Below are 27,880 nucleotides of genomic sequence, written 5' to 3'. Positions count from 1 at the left end.
TTGTGCGCCACGCAAAAATCATTGAAAGCTTAGGTTTTTCAGGAGCATATGGCAAAAACATATAAAAAGATCTAGGAATAAAGGAGTCGTGAAAGCTAGAGTGTAAAGCTTTTATAGCATCCGATGCACCAAACCAATTTTCCCTTTATAGCTGTTTAGAACAGAACTAAGGAGTCACACAATAACAAAAGAAAGTACGCATGTAGCGAAGGGCATGATGGCTTTAACCTCAAATGAAGAACCATCGAAATCAACATCCTTAAGATTGGAGAAAATTACTACAATTAGTAAGTACCGATGAAAACAAATTTTTATGCGTATATACAGTGACTGTACATTCCGGATATTCACAAATTTTTAGATCCATATCAATTTGAGAGTGTGAAATTAATAGCATCTACCGTATAACAGCTAAGCTTATCAGCAAATTTAGACAACTTCAACCACTGCCAGTAGTAATAAGAAAAGTAATAATAACAGTTATATGCATAACTTGTCAAAAAAAGAACTATTTTATGGATCTTTATTGCTTTGTACATAATGAAGTACAGATTAGGGCCGAACGAAATAATGTTTAAGCCTTTGCTACTCACCGTTTCGCATTTTTGTGTAAGGGGAGTTTTCGTGCCTTTTTATTTTTTCGAACAACTGTACAAGATCCTTAACAAATGTATTAGTCTGCAAATTAAGTTCCAGGACATTCTTAGGTTGCACCTACACAACAACTTTAGCTTATTGTACATTTATTCGTTGAATGTTCGTTTATATAGCATGGTCACTTGACCAGAATACAGTTGAGGCGCTGAAAATCATAAGAAAAAAAAGGCACACTGCAGTCGATCCCATATTTAAGTGAATATCAGACAAACCAGTGAGAGAGCTTTTCGCGAATGTTTATATCTGCAGTGTGGGCTTACAGCACAGATACACCTGACTCACCGCAAGATCAACAGATTTCAGAAGCATGAATAAATGCTACAACCTCAGAACCGACGATGAAGTGCTGATTTTAACCTACAAGAACAGGACGGATACCACGACGCCACTGTGCTTGGAGACGAGTGCTGCAGGGCGTCTTTTGCTATTATAAGATGCATGTAAATGAGCAGTACCGTCTCGAAACGAATGTGGCGAATACTTTACACTCCATTCCTAGTTACTAGAATTACCGGACAAGTTTTACGACTATACAACATGAAGGGAAAAACGCCATGCCACAAAAGTTATAAACGCTTTAACTTTGTGACGTCACTTTCCTCCTCTCATCCTTACAAACTAACAGGCCGTAATTTATGTTTTTCATATTTATACGCGTGTATTACGAAAACATGTAGTTCCAGTGATACACTGCACTAATGATCTCTCCAAAACACGTTGCTCAGAATGTGGTTTATTTTGCTACAGTGACAGGGTGTGCGATGCGACTTCAGTTTGTTACGTTTTTCCCAATGAGATTATGAGGACATAATGGTTAATTTACATGGTGAAAAGTACATGTTTCTATAATGGATAAAATTTAAATGTAAAGAAGCAAGTATTATCTAATTAATGATTTACGGTTTCAGAGCAGCTTACGTTATCCGAAATATGGTGAAAATTGATGCAGTACTGGATGGATATTCAGATAATCAGGTTCTAATACACTTCAGCGCTCTGTACACACGCAGTAGATCTGAGAAAGCAAGTAACAATATTCCTGATGGGAGTATTATTTCAGATTGAGTGTCGCATTTAATAAAGAAAATCACAGTTACAGTGTCATTTAGTGCAATTGCACAGCTTCAAAATTCGGTTTGGAAAAAATTAAAAATTTCGTACAACAGATATCTGAGGTGCAAGAGTGAAAATACTAGGTTTTAAATTAGTATTTAGAGCATCGTACATAACATTTAAGATATGGCACAAAAACTTTGAAATTGTACTTTTCAGAATGTGGTATAGACCTTTTTATTAGAAAGATATAATCGACATGTCAAATCTCAAAGTGTCACTTCTGGTTTTGTCTGAACCAGAAATGCATTTTTTTAATTGACCCTAATCACACTCCTACTAGTAGGGTCTACTCGCAATCTGTTTAACGTAGTGCAGGCATGCGTCCAATAACCTTCATTCAGTATTCGTGTCACAGACACACACAATGTTTTCTGTAAGATAATCTGAACACCCAAAGCACTGAAAAGTGAAAATACATATTCATACGTACGCCATATTTGCAAATCACAGGAATAACAGAATCACCACCTTTCTGCCACAAATGCAACGCCAGTTAGCAGTAATAATAATTTGTAGACAGCTGATGTCCACCTACCACAACCGAAAACGATCCACTACAGTACATTTAAGCAAAAGGTACGCCATCCTTGTCAGTCGAGCAAATTATTTTTCCAGATTTCCTGTCTTGTAAAGAACATGGCGAGTACTATACACTCTGTCCTCAGTTACCGCAATAACCAGACAAGTTTTACGAATAACGAGATGACGGGAGAAACGATCTGTTACATACTCCGGATAATTCGTGATGACTTGAAATGCAACTTTTAAAACTTTGTTTTGCTATATGTATTTCAAATTGTGCTGACGTACGTCAATTAACCATCAGTGAATGTCATTTAGCACACGAAGAAAGACAAACATAAAGTGTAGCATAAGGAACTCTGAAAACCGAAAGAACTTAAAAGTGGAAATACATACTGTACACCACATTTGCAAACACTTGTATCATTACCCTACTGGCATAAAACCAGTAAGTAGTAATAACAATTGGTAGATAACTAATGGCAACCTACCACAAAAAAGATCGACTACAGTAGCTATAAGCACGTAAGATACGCCACCCTCTTCACTTGAAGAAATTCATTTTTGAGGTTATAATCTATGCCTAAAATTTCCAATAAAGATTTTACGTATTTGAGGTTTCGAATAAACCTGCGATTTCAGTTCATATATTCCGAACTATATATCGATTATGGTATTTTCGTCCTCAGGATGCCAAAAACTCACTCTTTCTTAGACTAAACTTACCAATTTCTCACACTCCATATTTCGTATACGAGAACGTCGGTCGATTTCACTGAAGAAAAACAAGCTGAATTGAATTTCGCCGATTGTTGTTCGAAGTCTGTACGTGTAGGAATCAGGATCGGCTATAATGTGAACGCACGCAGTGGCGTACTGATTTGAAAAGATCGGCCGATGTTGGTTGTCGGCGGAATCCACCGATATCGGAGCCACTGTGACGCAGCCAAAGGCAATTACGTCACGTCGGTAGCGCATGCACAACTGAAGTTGTGCTCGCGACCGTGATCCAAAGTTCACGAAATCTGGAGGAACAGCGATGTAATATAGCGCGGTGGATTTAGTGACGTGTATTTGATATCACTGCATCTTCATTTCATTTAACAGCATACAAAGAAAAATATCCAAACAATTCGCACCGAGCAAGGTGGCTCCAATGGTTAGTGCACTTGACTCACATTCGGGATGACGACGGTTGAAACTCACGTGCGGCCATCCTGATTTAGATTTTCCGTGTTTTCCCTAAAATGCTGGAATGTTTCCTTTGAAAGGGCATGGCCGATTTCCTTCCCCATCCTTCGCTAATCCTATGAGACCGATGACCTCGCTGTTTGGTCCCTTCCCCCAAATTAGCCTATAAATACTGCACAGCGTACAAGGGATAAACAGTTATTTTTGCCAGAAAAGATAGTGGACACTTTAAGTTCCAGACATTTCAAATCAGTGTGTCAATTACAAGGAGGCGCGGATTTTCTTTTTCTCATCTTTTTATTTTCTTTCTTTTTTTTCATCCAAAGAAGTGACAGTTTTATACATTATTAGTTTTATTTCAGGTGTTGATGACCACGAGTTTATTATTCCAACACAGACGGTTCTGTGCCGAGAGGACATGTACGTATGGAGAAGATCACAAACATGTCATGTAAGTTATGGTGACAGTACGCTACCTGTTTCCTTTGCAACATCTATGGATCACAGAAACTAGTGTGTTGAAAGACAAGCGTTTACATTGTTATGAGCAGGCATTCTGCTGAGAACAACTGTTGTGAGTACTATACATCAGACTTGGGAACATACTGTACAAGATCCTGCTTCTGACGGTTGAAAAAAAGTTCTTTAAATAGTTAGTGTTAATAGAAACAACTGGTAGTGTATTATATGTGGATATTTAAATAGCAGTATTGATTTAATCTCAGTACTGTTTGGGGGCACTTCATTACTGATGTCTCACATTGGCTTGTCCCTACCACAACATTCCCCACAAGAATAGAGAGAATATAGTGCCACTGTAATTGATAATTTATTTTTAATTCTTGAAGTAGATGTGAGCCTATAATGAAATGTTTATGTGCTTATGGTGATCAAATGATATATAGGCTACCTATCAACCATATTTTGCTAAGAGTATAGTCTCACAAAATTATAAGTGCTGTCTGAGTTAAACTATTCAGAGATAATTTAGGGGAGACCAGGGTAAACTGTAAACACTTTCTACTGATACAAGTTATACTTTACCCTACACAGCCCTCAATAGCAGTTATTATCAAATGTGAAAACTAATCTTATTTCTACATTTTTCTTTTATTAAAAAGTGGGTTTTAGAATACTGGTACATGTTTTAATTTAGTCAATCCTTTAAGTGGTTGTTTACATTATCACTCACTGAGAGATGTAATTATACACCAAAATTACTGGTACTGTATAGCTGTAGAAATGAAATATGTATTACTAAACATTACAGGCCTAGAGTTGTTTAAATTGCATTTTTTTCTCTCCTTAATTTAGATACAGGTATACAATTACCTGTGTTCACTTTTTGATGGGTGAGAAGTCTAAGAAAAATGAAGAATACAGTTACAGTGTATTATTAAATATGTTTACAAAGTCACATCTGTTCGAGGAAATACATAGCCATAATAAAACCTTTAATATCTTAATCAAATGTGAAAATTCTAATTGTATAAAAATCAAACAATGGGAACTTCAGGTTGGAATATCAAAAAATCAGGAAAAGGATAAATTGCTACTCACCATAAAAATGACACCTTGAGTTGCAGACAGGCACAATAAAATATTTATAATTTAGCATTTGGCCAAAGCCTTTTTCAGGAAAGATAGCAAACACACATTCAAGCACACTTCATGAACACATGAGCACCATCTCTGGCAGTTCAAACTGGAATGCAACTGTCACTTTGAACAAAAGCAGCAATCTGCAGGGGCCAGGGAAGGGAATGGATAGGAGGGTATGGATTGGAGGAGAGAAGAATGCTGTCTGGCAGAGTGTGCAGGAACTAGGTGGACACATAAAGACTGCCAAGCATGGCATTGGGGACAGTGGAGTAGTGATGTGGGGGAGGGGGGGGGGGGGGGAGAGGTGGAAAAGAGAGAGAAGCTGGGAGTGGAAGGACAGGCAGGTGCTTGGCAGAGGACAGCACACAATGAGGCTGAGGGGATGTGAATGAGGAGGGGGGGGGGTGATAGGACAGAGGGGGTGGAAACTTTTGGGGGGAGGGTGTTGAGACAGTAAGTTACTGTAGGTTGATGAGACCATTATAATTTAATGAGTGGAGAATGTGTTGTAAAGGTAACACCTGTCTGCATAATTCAGAAAAGATGGTGGTGGATGGGAGGATCCAGATGGCCCGTATTGTGAAGCAGCCATTGAAATTAAGCATGTTATATTCAGCTGCATGTTGTGCCACAGCATGATCAACTTCGCTCCTGACCATAGTGTGGCAGTGGCAGTTCTTCCTGACGGACAGCTGGTTGGTGGTTATACCAATGTAAGAAGCTGTGCAATGATTGCAGCAGAGCTGGTATATGATGTGTCTGCTTTCATCCCAGGCCCGGCCTCTGATGAGATAGATAAGCCTGTGACAGGACGGAAATGTAAGTTCTGTGAGGGTGGATTGGGCAGGTCTTGCACCTGGGTCTTCCACAGGTATATGATCCCTGTGGGAAGGAGTTGGGACTGGGATAGTATACTGATGGAAGGCATGTTGTCTAGGTTGGGTGGTCACCATTTAGGGGGGGGGGGGGAGGCAGTTGGTGGAAAGGATCTTGGGTAGGTTATCCTTCATTTCAGGGCATGATGATAAGCAATCAAAGCTCTGACAAAAGGTGTGGTTCAGTTGTTCTAGTCCAGTGAGGTATTGGGTGGTGAATGCAGCACTCCCTTATAACTGTTTCTTAAGGGTGGTGGGTGGATTGGGGATGTGACACAGGAAATCGGTCTGTGGAGTAGCTCTGGGTGATAGTGCCTGTCACCTTCAGCATAGTGGGCAAAGGAGCTCTTGTCACAGCAAATATACAGTCCCTGGGTGGCCAGGCTCTATGGGAGGGGTTTTTTGATGTGGGAGGAATGAAAGCTGTTAAAATGCTCCTTCTATTGGTAGTTGGGTTTAATGTGGATAGAGATGTGGCTGGAGCCATGATAGATGATGTCAACATTGAGAAAGGCGCCCTGAAATAAGGGATATCCTACCCAAGAACTTTCCCACCCAACATCCACAACATCCTAGTCCTTCCCTATGCCTATCCCAAACACAACCACTTGCCACAGGGATCATATCCCTGTGGAGGACTCAACTGGAAGACCTGCCTGATCCACACACCCAGCTCTTACTATTCTAGTCCTGTTACATACTTATTCTACCCTGCCAGAGGCTGGTGTCATATGCCAGCACTGCTGCAAAAATAGCACAACCTTTTATATTAGTATGACAGCCAACCAGCTGTCCACCAGGATGTATGGCCACCTCCAAACTGTGGCCAAGACCACAGTGGAGAACAAGCAAGGTGGTGCAGTGGTTAGCACTCTGGACTCGCATTTGGGAGGATGACAGTTCAATCCCGCACCTGGCCATCCTGATTTCGGTTTTCCGTTATTTCCCTAAATGGCTCCAGGCAAATGCTGGGATGGTTCCTTTGAAAGGGTACAGCTGACTTCCTTCCCTGTCCTTCCTTAATCCGATGAGACCGATGACCTCACTGTGTGGTCTGTTCCCCCAAACAACACAACCACAGTAGACTACCTGGCAGCACAACATGCCAGCTGAACATAACGTGATTGATTTGAATGGCTGTTTCACAACCCAGACCATCTGGATATTCCCTCGACCACCAGATTTTCTAAACTGCGCAGATGGAGTTATACTTACTAAACATTTTCCCCTCCCAAAATTATTGCAGTCTCAGTCTACAGTAACTTACTGTTCCCGATAGTTTCCACCCCCTGTGCCCTATCTTCTCGTCCCGATTCACATTCCCTTGCCCTCAGTGTGTGCACTCCTATGCCAATGCACCCACCCATCTTTCCCCCTCCCTGCTCCACTTATTTTCCTCTTCAGCCCTTCCCTCTGCCCCCCTCCCACCTGCCTGCCCTACAGCCTCCCCAACCCTGTGCATGGCAGTCTTCATGTCTCCATCTGGTCCCTCCAGGCTTTGCTAGACGGTGCCCTCATCCATATCCTGTTATCCCTTCCCCTACACTACTCATCCAGATTGCTGCTTTTCTTCAGCGTTACAGTTGCATTCTGGTCTGAGCTGCCAGAGATGGTCATCACATGTGCACAAGTTGTGCTCGCTTGTGTGATTGAATGTGTGTGTGAGCTTTCTTTTCTGAACATGGCTTTGGCCAAAAGCTAAATCATAAATCTATTCACTGTGCCTAGCTGTGACTCAGCATGTCATCTTTATGGTGAGTAGCAATCTGTCCTTTTCCTTATACTGTTAATTATATGAAAACATATTCTTATACAAAAAGCTACAAAATTTTTATTGTTCAATGAATTTTAACAACACATAGATCTTTATTCAGTCTTACAAAATTTCAGTTGTATGAGGAAATTTTAGTTATAAGTTCCCCTCTGAACTTCTAGTTGTAGCCATATGTTTTTGTATCAGAAAGATCAACAATCGATGTATCTAGGATTGATGGCAAGAAGAACTGTGCTCTCCCTTTCTATAGAAAATTGGCTGTAGCATATGCTTCACACAGTTCTACCACCTGCACTGCATAAAATCTACATCATTTTTCCTTTGGAATTTGACTAGAACCCAGACCTCCAACTTTGGAGCAAGTCCTTCTTTAAAGAACTCTTCCTCTGTTGTATTTGGTTCCTTGCCACTCAGTTTGTAAACTGTTCCTTTTGTCAGCCAGATACATCCCCTACTGGTTTTCTGACATTGAGCATTCTTCTGATTTTCTTTCACCAACTTCCCTTTTATGACTTTGGGTTGTCGCCTTCTTATACATTAAATTTTCTTCTATTTTTGATTTTCCTTTATGCTGTGAAGATCTTGCACTTGCAGCTTCATTAAGTCTCTTCATTATCCTCTCCACAGTTAGAACTTCACCACGTTTTGCCTCTTTTAACTGAAGTGTAAGAGTTCTCTTTCACTAGTTTTGCTCCTATCCTCAGATCAACTAATTCCTTTTCCTTATTTTACTTGCAAAAATGTCAATTACAATATCTGTAGGTTTAATGGAAGATTTGTGTCTTATTCTGGTGCTCAAGTGTACAATTATTGTTTCCACTTTCTGCTATGTAGTTCTTCTTTTATATGGCTGCAAGTCTTTATCTGTAGTCATATTATCCAATTCAACAACTAGCCTAATCCTAAAGTAGAAATGTGTGAGTTACATCATCCTACAGTGCCTTTTGATTGGACCTTTTTGCAGTGTTTATATCACCTGTAAAGAAAAGATTTGTGTCAAAATTAGGTGGGTCTAGAGGAAATATGTTTGTGGATTCAAAACCTTTCTCACATTTTTCAGGCTTTATTCCAGCCTTCCAAACTGAATTTAATATTTCCAAGAACCTTCACTTACTCAGTCATCCACATCCAACACCCATTCCTTCTTTGCTGAATTTTACCAGTTCTTTATTCCACATGATTTTTAAGGGTCCAAATACACACTTACCAAGTGGTTAGTTAAAGGACTGGGTAATATGACGAGACAAATTTTTGACAAAGTCGCTTTTTCAGATAGGTGAAGGCTAATGTGGCTGGCATGTTCATCAAATATCGATATTGCTTCTGGTCTGGTGTGCTGTCCATGTACCCATTGAACGTGTGGAATAAATACATCCATAAACCATTGGCAAAATATTTCTTTTATCTGTCCATTCTTTGTTGTCCCATATGTAGTTCCAAGGAATGCATCTTCAGATGTCCCAATGACCTTGAACTGCCTCTCACATTCAATCAGTTATGGGAAAGCTGTGCCATCACCACCTATGCAAGCCAGAACTGTAGTGTTCTCCTGGCTGGAACCATCTGAAACACAGTTGAAAGGCTTTCCTTACGTCCAATGGCCCTCAGTTTTGTTGGGTCACTTCCCATCAGCATTAAATACAAATACTGCCTTGCTGATTTCTACTTTTACATTTATACATTTGAAGAGAGAATTTAAATTATAAAAAGAGTATACAACATCAGGATTCTGTCATTATTCAAACCTTCTGAAGACGTTTATGCCCTTTTAAAGAAATCTGTGGATTCTGAATAACGAAACCACATTAAGAGTCATCACCTGGCACATCATTTTTAAATGGGATAAAAATATTATTAGCTTTAATTTAACATGCAAGTATCTCTTTATGGTATGGATAACCCATTTTTGCAGGAGCTATCAAACACTGATCAACTTTTTCCTCTGTGAGAAAATAAAGAACTGTGCTTCTCACAGCTCCAATACTTTCATGCCTTTAATTATGTGAAATATCACCGATATTGGAACTGCATACCACTCCTCAAATTCACAATAACTGCTGTTATGATTTTCTACACCTCTGCCAGCATTTTGCAAACCCTTAACTGTATAGCTGGGTGGAGGCAGCTTCCCAATATAGTTTAGATTGAAGACAAAAAAAGACTTGTTAATAGTTACCTTGATTTCACAGAGCACTTGCCCACGATAGGCATAGCTCCCAAGTTCAGGTCTTGGTCCAGCATACACTTTCAATCTGCCAGGAAGTTTCACGCTGATTTCATGTGTACAATTAACCCATCAACTGAAAGTATGAAGTAAATGTAAATGAACCATAACCTGCAGAAAGTGGTTATGACGAAGTCGGAAAATTAATAAACATGTGAAATCTACAGCATACACACTGAAGAGCCATGACGAAGTTGGAAAATTAATAAAAATATGACATCTACAGCATATACACTAAAGAGCCAAAGAATCACACCTGTCTAATATCACCTAGAGCCCCCACGAGCATGCAGAAGTACCTCAACACAATGTGGCATGGACTGAAGTAGTGCTGAAGGGATTTGACATCATAATCTTGCAGGGCTGTCCATAAATCCATAAGAGTACGAGGGGGTGGAGATCTCTTCTGAACAGTACATTGGAAGGCATTCCAGATATGCTCAATAATGTTCATCTGTGGGGAGTTTGGTGGCTAGCAGAAGTGTTTAAACTCAGAAGAGTGTTCCTGGGGCCACTCTGTAGCAATATGGGATGTGTGGGGTGTCACATGTCGTGTTGGAATTGCCAAAGTCCGTCAAAATGCACAATGGAGATGATTGACTGCAGGTGATCAGACAGGAAGCTTACCGGTATGTATGATTCACCTGTCAGAGTCATATCTAGACATCTCAGGGGTCCCATATCACTCCAACTGCACACACCCCACACCATTACAGAGCCTCCACCAGCTTGAACAGTCCTCTGCTGAAATGCAGAGTCCATGGATTCATGAGGTCATATCCATACCCGTACTTGTCCATCTGATCGATACAATTTGAAACGAGACTCGTCCGACCAAACAACAAATTTACGGTCATCAACAGTCCAATGTCAGTGTTGATGGGCCCAGGCAAGGCATAAAGCTTTGTGTTGTGCAGTCATCAAGTGTACAAGAGTGGTCCTTCGGCTCCGAAAGCCTTTCATTGAATGGTTCGCCCGCTGACACTTGCTGATGGCCCAGCATTGAAATCTGCAGCAATTTGCGCAAGGGTTGCACTTCTGTCATGTTGAAAGATTCTCCTCAGTTGTCATTGGTCCCGGTCTTGCAGGAGAGTTGATGTTTTACCGAATCGCTGATAGTCATTTGTGAAATGGTTGTACAGGAAAATCCCCACTTCATCACTACCTTGAAGATGGTGTGTCCCATCACTTATGCACTGACTATAACACCATGTTCAAACTCACTTAAATCTCTATATCCAACCATTTTAGCAGCAGTAACCAATCTAATAACTGTGCCAGACACTTGTCTAATAAAGGCGTTGCCGACCACAGTGCTGTATTCTGCCTGTTTACATATCTCTGTATTTGAATATGCATACCTATACCAGTTTCTTTTTTGCTTCAGTGTAAATCATAGAAACTGAATTCCAAGAAAAATAATAGTATGTTTTCACTTACTGAGACAAAGAAGAAGTAAGAGCTTGTTTTCTGTCTTTTTTATACACTTTCACAACCTGTTTAGAAATTGGCACCAAAATACATTGACATGTTTGCTGACATACACACCCTAATTTTCACCACATTTCAAGTCTTTCTACTGGCAGTCTTAAATTTATAACTGCTTATGTTGAAATTCACCTGCTGTTTACAGTTAACATGATGAACAATGGGAAGAAGTGTGCCAAGGACACAGAGTAAAAGAGAAATTTAATTCTTTCCAAAACAAATATGCTTACACTACTACTACTCCAATTTTATTGTATGATAGATAGGACTTCAGTTGAAGCTAAGAGAAATGGTGGTTAACATCTGGGATCAAGATATCTGATGTCAAGAAGAGAGAACTTTGTTTAAAGCAGATTACTAGCTCTAATCCAGACTGAAAAGCTCACTACAAACAGTAATCTATCAAAAAATTATTTACCATATCATCCCAAAAATGGCACCACACTCTATGCACAAAAAATTCCAAATACAAAGCAAAAGAAATTTGGAGTATTATCCTGCATGAAATGAATGAAGTAGTAAGGTATTATATTTTATTGTATGGAACTGGGGTCCTAGAAATGACGGAGAGGCTTCGTCCCTGCCATAGCCCTCAGTGGTACACAGCCCCACAACAGGCTACAGCAGTCCACTCACCCCACTGCCACCCCACACCAAACCCAGGGTTATTGTGTGGTTTGACCCCGGGAGCGTCTCACACTAGACGAGTATTAACCCCAATTTTTGCATGGTAGAGTAATTATGGTGTACATGTAGGTGGAGAAAATGTTTGCGCAGCAATCGCCGACATAGTGTAACTGAGGCGGGATATGGGGAACCAGCCTGCATTCACGGAGGTGGATGGAAAACTGCTTTCAAAACCATCCACAGACTGGCTGGCACACCAGACCTCGACACTAATCTGCCGGGGCGATTCGTGCTGGGGACCGGCACTTCTTCTCGCTCGGAAAGCAGTGCATTAGACTGCATGGCTAACCAAGTGGGCAAATAGTAAGGTAAATGATACTCAACTCCCAGGTGACAATAGCCGGAACACAGATGATATTAATTCAAATAATTGGGCCCAAAACTCAGTCTTCTAATGGCCAAGAAAACACAAGGACAAAAAGATGACCATTGTAAGCAGATCAATTGGAATTAAACTAGAGACTGAATAACCCTCCAGAAGACATGTTTTGCCAGAACAGCTGGAAATGAAATCACATAAATCATTAGGTCACTGAAATGCACTACTGTTCTGGTTAAGATGGTATGTTAATGAAAATTATTAAAATTTTTTGGTTGTGTGTCTTGGTCTTGAGTTACTTTTTGTAACCAGTCAATGAATTTAGATGTATTTTGTTGAACACTGAAGTATGCAGTAGTAACAACTTTTTGGGAAAGTGGAACATTGGAGGACTTTCCAAAAAAGGTTTGCTGATGATGCAATTGGTAAACAGTCCAAACATATTCATTCCAGAAACAGTGTGGAGAATAATGGAACAGACTTACAACTGGTAACAACTTACAACAGGTAACAACTTAACCCTTAATTTTACGAACACTCATGCTATGTAATTTAAAACAAATACAAACAAAATGACTCACAGATAACAGAATTAAAGCTCAATGAGTATACACTGAATAAGGCTCCAAATGTGAAGTGCTTAGGCATCCACAGGGATAATTCATTGAGGTGGCACCAGTGTAGTTAACCGAAAGATCAGTTTTTCATGCTTAGCACTTAGAAGTCTCTCCTGCAGTGTTGACCTGTAGACAGGATTGCTAGCACACGTTGATTACTTTCATTGAAAGCTATTCTGTAGTACAATCTTTTGGAGCAGTGCAGCTTAAGTTAAAAAAAATTATTCTACAGAAGTATGTAGTTAGCATATTCTGCAAAGTTGATAAGCAAATACCTTGCAGAAGCCTCTTCAGGGACCTAGGGATTCTTACCCCTTCATGTCAGTACAGGTATTCCCTAATGATATTTGCAGTTAATCACAAGAGTCAATTTAGAATGATGTAGGCAATGGGAAATTGGAGAATATTTCATATAAGTTTCCTGCTCATGTTATAGTTTTACATGGAGACTGCAACCTACCAGCTATGTACTGGGAGACTGAAGTCATTAAGATTGGCTGTAGGGACAGGGAACAGTGCGAAATTGTTCTGACTGCTTTATCCAAAAATTATCTTGACAGTTTATTAGAGAACATACTCAAAAAGAAAACATCTTAAACCTGCTAATGATCAACAGATCTGAACTTTTTGATGCAGTTAGCATAGCACACAAAATTGGTGATCATAAGCCCATTACAGCATCACAGTATTTGGCTGTAAATAGGAATACAAATAAAACATGAAAATCTTTCTGTTCAGCAAGAGCAGAAAGAAACAGATTTCAGATTACCCGAGAATTCAACATAAAAATTCCATATGCAGCACTGACATTGTCGAACAGCAGTGGACAAAGTTCAAGTGCATTGTAAAACACTGCAGACACGTAAGTGCCAAGCAAAATTGTGAGTGATGGAAAATGCCTGCTTTGGTTTGACAGCTGTATTAGAAAGCTGCTATGAAAGCAAAGAGAGATTCACTGCAAATTAAATGTAGCAAAGCCTCACAGACAAACAGAAACTAAACAAAAACAAAATTAGTATAAGGGGGGCAATGTGTGAAGTATTTAATGAATTTGAAAGTAAAATAGAATCTACCAACTTGATAGAAAAACCTAACACTTTTGGTCTTGTGCTAAAGCAGTAACCAGATTGATGTCATCTGTCCAGACACTGTGACCATAATGGCATTGATGCAGAGGATGGCATCTGTCCAGACACTGTGACCATAATGGCATTGAGGCAGAGGATGGAATGGAAAATACTAAATGTCTTTTTCCATAATTGTTTCACAGCAGAAGATAACACTGTAATTACTCCCGTAAATTGTTACACGAATGACAAATATCAAATTAAGCGACGAAGAGATAGAAAAGGAACTGAAATCACTCAGCAGAGGAAATACTGCTGGAAAAGACAGGGCACCAGTACAACAGCAGTGTACTATTGGATTCTGAAGGAGCTAAGTGTTTATAATGATTGGAAAAAACATTTTTGCGTGTAATCAATGCAAATGTGGATAAAGCATTGTCTTAAAGCCATGCACTGGAATGGGATAAATCCACATGGCATCATGTAACTGCCAGCTGTTTGGAACTGACAGGTCCATGTGGAGCAATCTGCCACTGACCACTCCCTCATTGCTGCCTTCCATCCCACTCTCACCTGCTGCCTGGCTGAGCTAGCCTCAGCAGTCATGTGCGCACGCCCATTAAGCATGACCCATGATCAAACTTCTCTCTCCATATGACATCAAATGACTGTCGTGTAACTACATATCGATCCAGTAAATGTTCAACTATTCTTTTAAACTTGGTCCATAGTTACTCTGCATGCTCCTGCCCTGTGATGAAAGTTTCAAGTTTCTCATTGAGATATGACACTACTGATGTTTTATCCAGTTTACTGAAAATATCTATCTTTCTGCTTATTTCAGTTGCCCTTAGTACTTTGGTGATCATTGTTGCCACAACTGTGCCATGATCACTGATACTAGTTTCAATGTGGAATCCTGAAAGAGGTCAGTTCTATTTGTTGCCATTAGATTCTATATATTTCCATCATCAATGGGTTTTGGACTAGCTGTGCTAGGTAGTTTTCAGAGAAGGCATCTAGTAATGTTTCATTGATTGTCTTACCACATCCACAACTAACAAAGCTGTATTTTTCCCAATTGATTGTTGGACAATTAAAGTCTCCACCAATTATTACATTATGATTGGGGAAAATTATGTACAACTGAACTGAGGTTTTCTCTAAAGTTGTGTAGGTGTGACCCGTGCTTACTTCAAACTACTGCGCACAGGTTTTGTTCAAGGGCTCTACAATAGATTATAGATAAAACAGGGCTAAACCAGCCACAAATTTAGTGTAGAATCTCATAGGGATTCCATCAGACCCTAGGGCTCTGTTAAATTTCAACAATTTTAGCTGTTCCTCAACACTGCCGACACTAACACTTATTTCAGACATCAAGTCAGTGATATGAGGATTAAATTGTTGCAATTCTCCTGGGTTTTCCTTTGTAAGGGAACTTTTGAAAATGAAGTAGAGCATTTCAACTTTAGCTTTGCTACTTCCAATTTCAATCCCTGTCTCATTTACAAGTGACTGGACACTAACTTTGGTGCCACTAACAGCCTTTACATAAGACAAGAATTTCTTTGAGGTTTTTGAAAAACCATTTGACAATATTCTGCTACAGTAATCATTGAAGGGTTCACACGTTGCTCTCTTGACAGCCAAGGGCATTTCGTTTAGCATCTCTGTATCTATAGTTCTATGCTTTGCGTTATGTCTGTTATGCAGTAGTCTGTTTTTCTTTAGAAAGTTCAGTACAGTTACTCCATACCATGGAGGGTCCCTCCCATTATGAACTGTTCTACTGAGTACATATCTGTCCAATGTATGGTCAACTACTTTTTTAAACTTGAGGAATAGTTCCTCTACATCAGTGATTCCCATCCTGCCTGAGAACATTAGCCCCACGTGCAGTCACGTATTAGCTAGTAGCCGCTCTTCCTCCCTCCAACCCATCACCTTCAGCATTAGCACCTAACTAAATTTTTGGATGAAAAAATTTTCTTTGAACACTTATATTTTAGAAAAGTATAACATAAATGATATTCCTCTGCCTCCCCCCCCCCCTTCCCCCCCCCCCCCCCAATGAACCATGGATCTTGCCATTAGTGGGGAGGCTTGTGTGCCTCAGCGATACAGATAGCCTTACCGTAGGTACAACCACAATGGAGGGGTATCTGTTGAGAGGCTAGACAAATGTGTGTTTCCTGAAGAGGGGCAGCAGCCTTTTCAGTAGTTGAAGGGCAACAGTCTGGATGACTGACTGATCTGGCCTTGTAACATTAACCAAAATGGCCTTGCTGTACTGGTACTGTGAACAGCTGAAAGCAAGGGGAACTACAGGCATAATTTTTCTCGAAGGCAAGCAGCTTTACTAAATGATGATGGCGTCCTCTTGGGTAAAATATTCTGGAGGTAAAATAGTCCCCCATTCAGATCTCTGGGCAGGGCCTACTTTGGAGGACGTAATTACCAAGAGAAAGAAAACTGGCATGCTATGGATCGAAGTGTGGAATGTCAGATCTCTTAATCGGGCAGGTAGATTAGAAAATTTAAAAGCGAAATGGATAGGTTAAAGTTAGATATAGTGGGAATTAGTGACGTTTGGTGGCAGGAGGAACAAGCCTTCTGATCAGGTGTGTACAGGGTTATAAATACAAAATCAAATAGGGATAATGCAGAAGTAGGTTTAATAATGAATAAAAAAATAGGAATGCAGGTAAGCTACTACGAACAGCATAGTGAATGCATTATTGTAGCCAAGATAGACATGAAGCTCACACCTACCACAGTAGTACAAGTTTATATGCCAACTAGCTCCGCAGATGATGAAGAGATTGAAGAAATGTATGATGAGATAAAAGAAATTATTCAGATAGTGAAGGGACACAAAAATTTAATAGATGTGGGGGCTGGAATTTGATAGTGGAAAAAGGAATAGAAGGAAAAGTAGTAGGTGAAAATGGAATGAGGGTGAGGAATGAACGAGGAAGGTGCCTGGTAGAATTTTACACAGAGCGTAACTTAATCACAGCTAACACTTGGTTTGAGAATCATGAAAGAAGGTTGTATACATGGAAGAGGTCTGGAGACACTGGGATGTTTCAGATAGATTATGTAATGATAAGACAGGGATTTAGGAACCAGGTATTAAATTGTAAGACATTTCCAGGGGCAGATGTGGACTCTGACCACAATTTATTGGTTATGAAATGTAGACTAAAACTGAAGAAACTGCAAAAAGGTGGGAATTTAAGGAGATGGGACTTGGATAAACTGAAAGAACTAGAGGTTGTAGAGAGTTTCAGAGCGGGCATTAGGGAACAATTGACAAGAACGGGGAAAGAAATACAGTAGAAGAAGAATGGGCACCTTTGAGAGATGAAATAGTGAAATCAGCAGAGGATCAAGTAGGTAAAAAGATGAGGGCTAATAGAAATCCTTGGGTAACAGAAGAGATATTGAATGTAATTGATGAAAGGAGAAAATATAAAAATTGCAGTAAATGAAACAGGCAGAAAGAAATACAAACGTCTCGAAAATGAGATCGACAGGAAGTGCAAAATGGCTAAGCAGGGATGGCTAGAGGACAAATGTAAGGATGTAGATGCATATATCACTAGGGGTAAGATGGGTACTGACTACAGAAAAATTGAAGAGCTCTTTGGAGAAAAGAGAACCACTTGTGTGAATATGAAGAGCTCATATGGAAAACCAGTTCTAAGCAAAGAAGGGAAAGCAGGAAGGTGGAAGAAGTATATAGCACCCTATACAAGGGTGATGTACTTGAGGGCAATATTATGAGTATGTAAGAGGACATACATGTAGATGAAATGGGAGATCTGATACTGTGTGAATGATTTGACAGAGCACTGAAAGACCGAAGTGGAGACAAGGCCCTGGGAGTAGACAACATTCCATTAGAACTATTGATAGCCTTGGGAGAGCCAGCCCTGACAAAATTCGACCATCTGGTGAGCAAGATGTATGAGACAGGCAAAATACCCTTAGACTTCAAGAAGAACATAATAATTCAAATCCCAAAGAAAGCAGGTGTTGACAGGTGTGAAAATTACTGAACCATCAGTTTAGTAAGTCATGGCTGCAAAATACTAACACGAATTCTTTACAGGCAAATGGAAAAACTGGTAGAAGCTGATCTCAGGGAAGATCAGTTTGGATTCCGTAGAAATGTTGGAACACATGAGGCAATACTGACCCTACGACTTATCTTAGAAGATAGATTAAGGAAAGGCAAACCTACATTTTTAGCATTTGTAGACTTAGAGAAAGCTTTTGGCAATGTTGAGTGGAATACTCTCTTTTAAATTCTGAAGGTGGCAGGTGCGAAATACAGGGAGAAAAATGCTATTTACAATTTGAATAGAAACCAGATGGTAGTTATAAGAGGCAAGGAGCACGAAAGGGAAGTGGTGGTTGGGAAGGGAGTGAGACAGGGTTGTAGCCTATCACTTATGTTATTCAATCTGTATATTGAGCAAGCAGTAAAAGAAAGAAAAGAAGAAATTGGAGTAGGAAATAAAATCTAAGGAGAAGAAATAAAAACTTTGAGATATGCTGATGACATTCTAATTCTGTCAGAGATGTGGAAGAGCAGTTACGAACAGTCCTGTTGGAAGAACATCCACACCTGTGCATGTTACTAGAGGTTGAAAATCCACTTCAGTTGTAAATTTCTTTTTTATCACGACTGGTTTTGGGCTCTCATAAGCCTCAGGTGTTGCAACTGTGCTGTGGCCCCCAGGCATGGTGGTGGACATGTACTAGGGGCCGTGTGCTACCTGTGAGCACTGGGGGCGCCACAGCACAGTTGTGACACTTGAGGATGGGCTTACGAGAGCCCGAAACTGGTCGTGATAATAAAAGAAATTTACAACTGAAGTGGATTTGCAACCTCTAGGAAGAGCAGTTAAACGGAATGGACAGTGTCTTGAAAGGAGGATATAAGATGAACATCAACAAAAGCAAAATGAGGATAATGGAATATAGTAAAATTAAATCAGGTGATGCTGAGGGAATTAGATTAGGAAATGACACACATAAGTAGTAGATAGAGAAGGTGTTTAGTAATGTTTCACAGGATGTCTTGTCATGTCTGCCACTAGCAAAACCATAATTTTCCCAAGTAATTGTTGGATGATTAAAGTCTTCACCAATGATTACAGTATGATTGGGGAACTTACATACAAGTGCACTGAGGTTTTCTCAAAAGTTTTCGGTTACTTCAGGAGATGAGTCTGATGGGTGATAGAAGGATCCTGTTATCATTTTATGTCCATCCCTGACACTGAGTCTTGTCCAAACAGTCTCACTTGCAGCTTCTATTTCTATCTCAGTGGGTTTGAGTTTCTTGTCTGCTGCGACAAATACACCACCTCCATTTCCTGTTTTCTTATCTTTTCATTTTGCACTTAAACTTTTTGCAAATATTTCACTGCTATCAGTTTTAGGTTTCAGCCAGGTTTCTGCACCTAGTATTGTGTGAGCATGTCAGACTGCTATAGCAAGAACAAACACAATTTATGTAACATAGTACTTTATAGAACAACACATAAGATGCGATGAAGTACAGGTTCCATGTGGCACTGAACACACTGACTGGACAACAGTAATGCATTAGTTGTGTACTCACCTGATGATGGCCGGACGTCTCTGGGCCGAAATATCGTGGCAGAATGTCGACGGGATCCGGCTGCATACCCGGAAATTATTAGAAGAAAAACAGTAATGCAGTTTACAGAACTGGCTGACCACTCATTTGTGATTGCTTAAATAATACTCTTTCTTTGGCAGCTCACCAGAAAGCATCAGAGGACCGACCCAAGTGGCCTTTATAAGCAGGCCTGTGAACTGCATTGATTTATGATCTCTGAAATCGCATGCTTCATGAATGAAGCACCCTTCTAATGGTGGGAAAACCACATATGTGCATAAAAACACTAGGCACTGAAAGATACATGGTACAAAAAATGCATGGTACAGAAGATAAGTACTGGTACCGGAAAAGTGCTGGTACTGAAGAAGCAATGGTTCCACATAAACACTAGTATTGTGGGGGGGAAATCTCTCAAGGCACTGAAATCACAAACCATGGGAAACACCAATGATGGTGCTGACATCCATTTCATTGATGATGATGGCAGCTGCCGCAACATATGGTCGGCAGGCACTGGCAAGTAGGGATGGAAGTGATGAGGGGGCAGGTTGGCATGCCAACTCTCTGCTGAGAGGCCATAGGTTAGGACCAGGGATGGCATCTCCGGAGTGACGTCCTCATTGTGGTCAGCAGTTGACACCAGAAGCATCAGCGTGTGTGTCGTAGATGACAGCCACACAGCACCCAGCGACAGAGGCAGCAGGTGCAGTGGGGGCGGCACCGGCGATGACAGTTGTGGAGTGGAGGCAGAGGCGGGAACCCCATACAGCAATATACCAGGCAGTGACCCCTGCTGCGGGGCTAACTGGAATGTGTGCGACACAGGAACAGGTATTGACGCCTGCGGGGATGGGAGAGGCGGTGAGCTCCCGGAGCAGACCCTGCCATGTGTGGCCACAGCTGGTCAAATTGATGGAACAGGCACTGGAACCATCCCTGGTGACACTCATTTATGGTAGGAATCCAGTTCGGCCGGCAGTCAAAATCACTAATCCAGACAGGTGCAACTGACTGGAACTGTCATGGAACTGGTGATGCCAGCAGATGCAGCATTGTATGCACTCTTGTAGTAATTCCACTTGGTTCTTGTCCCCCACTGAACTAAAATGGTATGAACTCAAAAAATGGCCTAAGCTGCTTCAGTGTCCCTGCCAGATACATACTTCCGCATCTGAGTTTTAAACATTTGAAGAATGCATTCGGCCTCGCCATTAGGGTGAGGGTGAAATGGGAGAGTTGCGAAATGGTGAATACCACTAGACTGACAAAAAGATGCAAATTGTCTAGAAACAAATTTGGGGGCTTTTATTGGTAACCATGGTGTATGGAAGTCCCTCAATTGTAAAAATCTTAGACAGTAAAATAGTGGCTGCCACAGACATGGTTTGACAATGCACCACATAGGGAAACTTGGAATAGGCATCCACTACAGCAAGCCAATACTGATTTAGGAAGGGCCCAGCAAAATCTACATGTAGATGTTCCCATGGACATAGCGGCATCAGACAGGGGGAAATGATACACGGGGTGGCCACCTGTTGCTGAACACGGTGAGTGCAAGTGGCGAGAAGCTCCATTATGTCTCCATCTGTGCCTGGCTGATACACATGCTGGTAGGCCAAAGCATTTGTGCAAGAGGTCCCCCAATGACAGACATGCAGAAGTTGCAGTACATTACAGAGTAAGGAAGTGGGAATCACAGCCTGGGGAGCAATGTCTTCCATAGCTAACAAAAGAACCCCATCAAACACAGGAAGGAGGTTCTGGAAGGAAAAGTAATTACGCAAGGGATCCAAGGCATGGCCTGGGGGTTTGTTCAGCAACTGTGCTTCACAAAAGAGAGGATCCGACTAAGTGCAGGATCAACGGTGACAGCCAATGCTATCTTGGCACTATTGATGGGAAAACCATCAACCATGTTCTGGTTCTCAATACGTAAATAGAAACAAAGCAACTCATCCTGATTCAATGCCAGGTCTGGCCTGATCGGAAGGAAAGATAAGGCATTGGTGTTGGCGTGTCGTGCCATCAGTTGGTAATGGGACTGATAATGATTACAGGAAAAGGAAGAGAGCCCACTGCTGCAAATAATTAGCTGCCTTGTCCTGCACAGAAGCAAAAACGTTAAAAAGAGCAACCAACACCTTGTGATCTGTGATTAAATGGAACATAGAACCGTAGATGTGAATTTTCTTCAGGGTGAACACAGTCACTAAAACCTCCTTTTCAATCTGAGAATATAGTTGCTGAGTGAGAGTTAAAGACTTGCAAGCATAAGCAATGGGTCTTTCACATATTTGTCTGTCAACACCACACCAAGACCATGTTGAGAGGCATCTGTAGCCAACACGAGATGCTGAGCTGGCTGAAAAGTGGCCAGACATGAGGCAGACTGAAGCTTAGATTTAAGCAAAGTGAACACTCGGTCACGGAACAGAAGAAAGCCACATTTTTATGCAAAAGCATGTGCAGGTGCTGAGCCAAGTGGATGCCTCCAGTAAAAGCTTACAGTAGTACACAACTTTAACTAGAATTGTCTGCAGTTCCACAGCAAAGCCATAGTTTTGTCAACATGGTGACACAATGACTTGACCCCTGTGCTAGAAACCTCAGAACCTAGCTACTCAAATAATGGCTGAAAAAACTGAGATTTGGCAAGTTTTCACTTGAGACTCTCAGACTTCAAAACAGAAAACAACAGTTGGAGATTTCTAAGTTGGTCTTTGTTGAAATAACCTGAAACAACAATATCATCAACATGGTTGATGCAGCCAGGCATAGAGGCTGTTAGCTATTCTAACAAACACTGAAGAATTGTGAGTGTGCTAGTGAAACCAAAAGCCAAGCTTTGATATTTTTATAGGCTGAAAGGTGTATTGACAACGATAAGGCACCCAGTGGCCTGATCCAAGGGGAGCTGCAGGTATGCTTCTGACTAATCGGTCTTGGAGAAGTAGTGGTCGCCTGATAATTTTGTGAGCAAGTCATCAGGGCAGGGCAGTGGTTATGTATCTATCACAGACTGTGCATTAATTGTGACACTGAAGTTGCACAAAGACAAAGCTTACACATCAGCTTCTTAATGATGACCAGTAGTGTGGCCCCTTCACTGGAAGAAGTAGGCTGAATGACATCAAGTGACATAACATAATCTAAATTGGCCTGACAGAGTCGCATAATGTGACAGGCACCTGCCACGCCCCCCCCCCCCCCCCCCAAAAAAAAAGAGACAAAAACTCAGAGCAGAGCGTCTGCAGTTGCTAAATTTACCTCATTGGTAATGGAAAAACCAAAAGTGTTAAACACATATAACCCAAACAGGTCTGCAGTATGGGAATGATTCACAACAAGCTATTTATTGTAGCTAACTAACTTTCATTAAACTTTTGTGAGGGGAGTGCAGACCAAGTTCTAGTACGTTTGTGCATTTACTAAAGTCACTGCAGCTTTCGTGTCCTCTTGCAGTTTTAGCAGTTTATTAAACACATGCATTTCAATAAACAATTTATTTGAGGTGACAGTCATGTAGAGACACAGTTTATGTCTGTTGGTACTACTGTGTCTGCCATGTTTGTCAAGTAGTTACACACCGATGCAATGTGACCTTTCTTTTGACACTTGCTGCGAACAGCCCAATGCTTAGGGCACACAGCATGCTCGTGTAGGATGAAGCAGTGTGGGCAAGATGGAAGGGGGGACACATGGCTGCTGTTGTGACATGGCCTGTTACTGCCGCCCCATGTGACACTGAGTCAGCGGTTGTAGTGCTGCAACGGCTTTACCGTACTCCTGACTACTTGCAACATGCCTAACAGGGGTTGACTGAGCATCTTCAGTTCCTCCCTGATCACCTGTGGCCCATGACACTTCAAAGGACTGTGCTATATTGAGCACATCCGTAAGTGTCAGATTCTCACACTGAAGTGCTTTTTCCCACAGGCTTGCATATCCAGAGCCAGATGAATAATAACTTCGTACACCATGTGATCAACATAGGATTCATGATAGATACTAGTGACAGATTTACAACAATGGCTTAGCCCATGTAATTCTGCAGCCCAGGCTTCGTAAGATTGGTTTGGACCTTTCTGACAATGATAAAATTCTACACATGTCGTAATGATATGCGCCCCCACAGTAATAGCTTGAGAGAAGTTGCACATTTAATCAAATGATAAGGTAGCCGGTTCTTGCTAAGGCACATGTTGGCATGACAACTGACAAATGCACAGTGAAAGTGAGAAAAGAAAGAAAGCCTTACACAGGTTGGCATCACACATGCAAAAAACCTGGAAATGTTGGTGTAACCATGTCTCATAGGAGTCCCAGTCTTCAGCTGATTCACTATGCACCTGAAAGGGAAATGGTTCTAGTGATGGGTGAGTAACCTGCCGCAAACAACCTACCACATGATATAGAGCGGTGACGACAGCCTGCTGTTGTTCCATGAAAGCTTGCTGCTGGGCTGTGATATGTTGGAATATTTCTTCTATCATGATGTCATGGGACTTGGCACTGACACTAACATGCGGAGAAGATGTAACCTTCACTCGTCACCAAGACTGCCATAGCAAGAACAAACATGATTTATGGAACATAGTGCTTTACAGAGTAGTACATAAGGTACAACGAAGCACAGGTTGTGCATAGCACCGAACACATTGACTGGACAATAATTATACAGGTTTCAGAATCAGATGAGCACTCGTTAGCAATCGCTTAAAAAATACTATTTCTGTGGCGGCTCTCCAGAGTGCGCCAGAGGGGCAACCCAGGTGGCCTCTATAAGCAGCCCTGTGAACTGTATGGACACATGATCTCTGAACTCATGAAGATCATGAGTGAGGATACATCACAAACTCTCAAACTGTGGCACTTTATTGCAAATACTTTGGTAGTTACTTACTACTGGGGTATAATACTCTTGCTATGGGGGGCATTCTTTTGAATCTCACACCTGTGTTTCTGAGTGTGTTACAGCTGCTGTTATCTGGACTGGATGGAGAGTCATATGATATTAAAATCCCTCGTGTGGACTGCACACACAGTTGGCAAGTTGGGTAACAGCTTCTAATGTGTAATGTGCACCTGACCTATTTAAGGAGACCTTGCCTGTCTCAACCCTATTTACAACTCCAGGAAGTCACAGCCAGCCCTTCCACTCAACTTAGAACCAGTGGGCCACAATCACTTCTGGGAACAATTCAGCTAATTGGGAGTTTTGTTGAAACTCTGTGCACAAGGCAGGTCTTCTCAACCTTATCTGCCAAATGCTGGAACCATCCAAGTATGACCTCTGATCCCAGTTGATATTGTTTGTTCCAACATGTGCCACATTCTGCAACTGAGTGCATCGTGTTCCTGTCTTGGTTGCTGGCATAGCCTCTTCAACATGTTGAATGAGGCCCCCACACATACACACTGGTTCCTTCCTGTCCCTTGCTGCCATTTCCCAAAGGGGTACCATTATTCGCTGTATGTTTGAACTGCCAATAATTAGTAGACCCCCTTCCGTTTTGCATTTGCCTCATCATGATACAGGGCAAAGCAGGTTTTCCCAAAACAAGAGAAGTGAGTTCCTTTGACTCAGTTTCAGTGAAAGACAGCACCTCAGACCTGTTTATTATGGGGATCAGTATAACATACTGGGTCCTCTCTGGTCCTTTGCTACCCTGCACAGGATCTACTAGTGATATACCACTCACAGTCAAGTGGACCAGTAATAACATATCCAGTATTTCTTGCAGAGGAGACAGCAACAACTGGAGAGGATAGTACCTCAGGTACCTCTGTTACATGACTCTCAGGAGCTCTACTAACACACTAATTTTCAGCAGCTGCCAGTTGTTTGACAGCAGTCTGGGTGATTTCCAGCTGCTTACAAATGTCACCTAACTCATCTTGTGCTTGAGAACACAATTCACAGTGGGACTGCATTGTGGCTGGTGCAGTGTTTTACAGGACAGTGAACAAATAACTTTAAACTAAGTCTACTGACTATCTTTTAATCTGTTAAACAGAACACAGCAAGTCATTCTCAATGGAGAGAAGCCCTCATATGTCAAGCAATCTTGCGCAATCTTCAAGGGAATGTTATGTGACCATTACTTTTCACAATACATACAAATGATCTAGTAGATAGTGTTGGAGGTTTCAGGAGGCTTTTCATGGATGATGCTGTTGTAACAGAGAAGTTGTAATGCTAGAAAATTGTTGCAAAACACAGGAAGACCCGCAGCCAGTTGACACATGGTGCAGGAAGTGGCAATGAACCCTCAACATAAACAAATGTAACATATGTTGAATAAATACACAGGGAGCCTTTTATATTATGATTATATGTATGATTTCAGAATGATCACTTGAAGCTGTTACTTCCATAAAATATCTAGGAGTGTGCATACAGAATGATTTGAAATGGAATAACCACATAAAATTAATCACTGGTAAGGGAGATGCCAGACTGAGATTCATTGGAAGAATCCTCAGGAGATGTAGTCCATCAACAAAGAAAGTAAACAACAGGAGCGTACAACCTCACAACATGATTCTAACAAATGAAGTAGCTTACAAATCATTCATTCTACTAACAACTGAATATAGCTCATCAGTGTGAGATCCATATCAGTTAGGTTTGATAGAGGAAATAGAGGAGATTCAAGGAGAACCAGCATGTTTTGTTACAGGTTCATTTCATAATTGTTTCTATTGTGCAATCTTCTTTTGAATCCAAATTGTCTGCTGAAGCCACACTAGTGGACTTAAGCAAAGCATTTGATTCTGTAAACCACACAATACTGCTGGAAAAATTATGGTGTTATGGCATTAGGGATCTGGAACTCTCCCTCATTAAATCATATCCCAGTAACAGAAAGCAAACTGTAAGCTACAGCAGTCAAAAGTCACAGTTACTGAATGTCACTAGGGGTGTACCCCAAGGATCAGTGCTTGGGCGATTACTGTTTATAATATTTATAAATGACCTGCCCAGCAATATGCCATGCAAATCTGTGCTTTACGCAAATGATACAAATTTCATCAATTCAGGGAAGGACATAAATAAACTGAAGGAGCAAAGTAAAGATTTTCTCAGATTATCCAATACGTGGTTCGAAGCCAATGAGTTAGCTATTAACTATGAAAAGACTGTAAATATATCCTTCAGCTTATACAATGCTGATATTGAGTACACTTCTACCAAACTTCTTGGCATATACTTAGATACGAAATTAACCTGGCAGAGTCACATAGACAACATATCTCGAAAGCTTTCGCGAGTTATCTATCTACTGAAAAAATTACGCACCTGTGTTTCTGAAAGCCTGCTGATTAATTCCTATTATGCATTCTTTCATTGCCATATTAGCTATGGTATTCTTCTGTGGGGTAATTCTCCATGGTCCAGGAAAATTTTTATGTGGCAGAAGAAAGCCATCAGGAGCATCTCTGGGATTACCAAAAATAACATATCATGTAGGTCATACTTCAAAGAATTACAGATAATGACAGTCCCTTCTCTTTTTATATACTGCTGCCTTTTGTAGATAAAAGAAAACTTTAACAGTTACAACCTTAAGCAGTTCGTTCATAATCATAACACTCGTCAAACATTTAAGATAGACATACCAACAACTCGACTCAAGAAAACACAAGACAGTTGTGAATACATGGGAATAAGGCTTTTCAACACATTACCTGTGCAGGCACATTGTGTCTCTCTTAATATATTTAAAAGAAAGACTAAAAATGGCTGAAAGACAAAGCTTTTTACAGTGTTAAAGAATTTTAAAACTCTTCAAAAATAGACCTGGCTTACGAAACAAATTGCAACTCTATTTGTACCTCTTCCTAACCTTTTTTTTGTCTCTGTAGTTACACATTTATCTGTTAAACATGTGGAGAAATCCTTATGCATGAAATGTATTCTTTTATTATGCACATTCTTTAAAGTGCACACTTTAGTTATGTGGAATATCTTTATGTATCAAATGTATTCCTTCATTATGTATATTCTTTTAAAATGTATACTTTAGCTTTGTGTGATACCTCACAATAATTATATTTCTTAGTATGTAA

The 27,880-nt window shown here is 40.8% G+C and overlaps 1 protein-coding gene across 1 annotated transcript in view; it reads left to right on the top strand.

Annotated features, from left to right (window-relative positions):
* Positions 1-27,880, top strand: part of LOC126484551 (serine/threonine-protein phosphatase 2A activator-like) — a 340,077-nt gene that overhangs the window by 93,264 nt on the left and 218,933 nt on the right. Inside the window, exon 2 of the mRNA XM_050108109.1 lies at positions 3,849-3,937. Within this exon, the coding sequence (XP_049964066.1) occupies positions 3,905-3,937 (33 nt within the window). The 5' untranslated portion in view covers positions 3,849-3,904. The remainder of the gene's footprint in view (positions 1-3,848; positions 3,938-27,880) is intronic.

The sequence above is a fragment of the Schistocerca serialis genome, chromosome 6 (assembly GCF_023864345.2).
Source record: "Schistocerca serialis cubense isolate TAMUIC-IGC-003099 chromosome 6, iqSchSeri2.2, whole genome shotgun sequence".
NCBI classification, from domain to species: domain Eukaryota; kingdom Metazoa; phylum Arthropoda; class Insecta; order Orthoptera; family Acrididae; genus Schistocerca; species Schistocerca serialis.
Note: the sequence above shows the minus strand (reverse complement) of the source record. Positions and strands in the feature narration are given on the sequence as shown.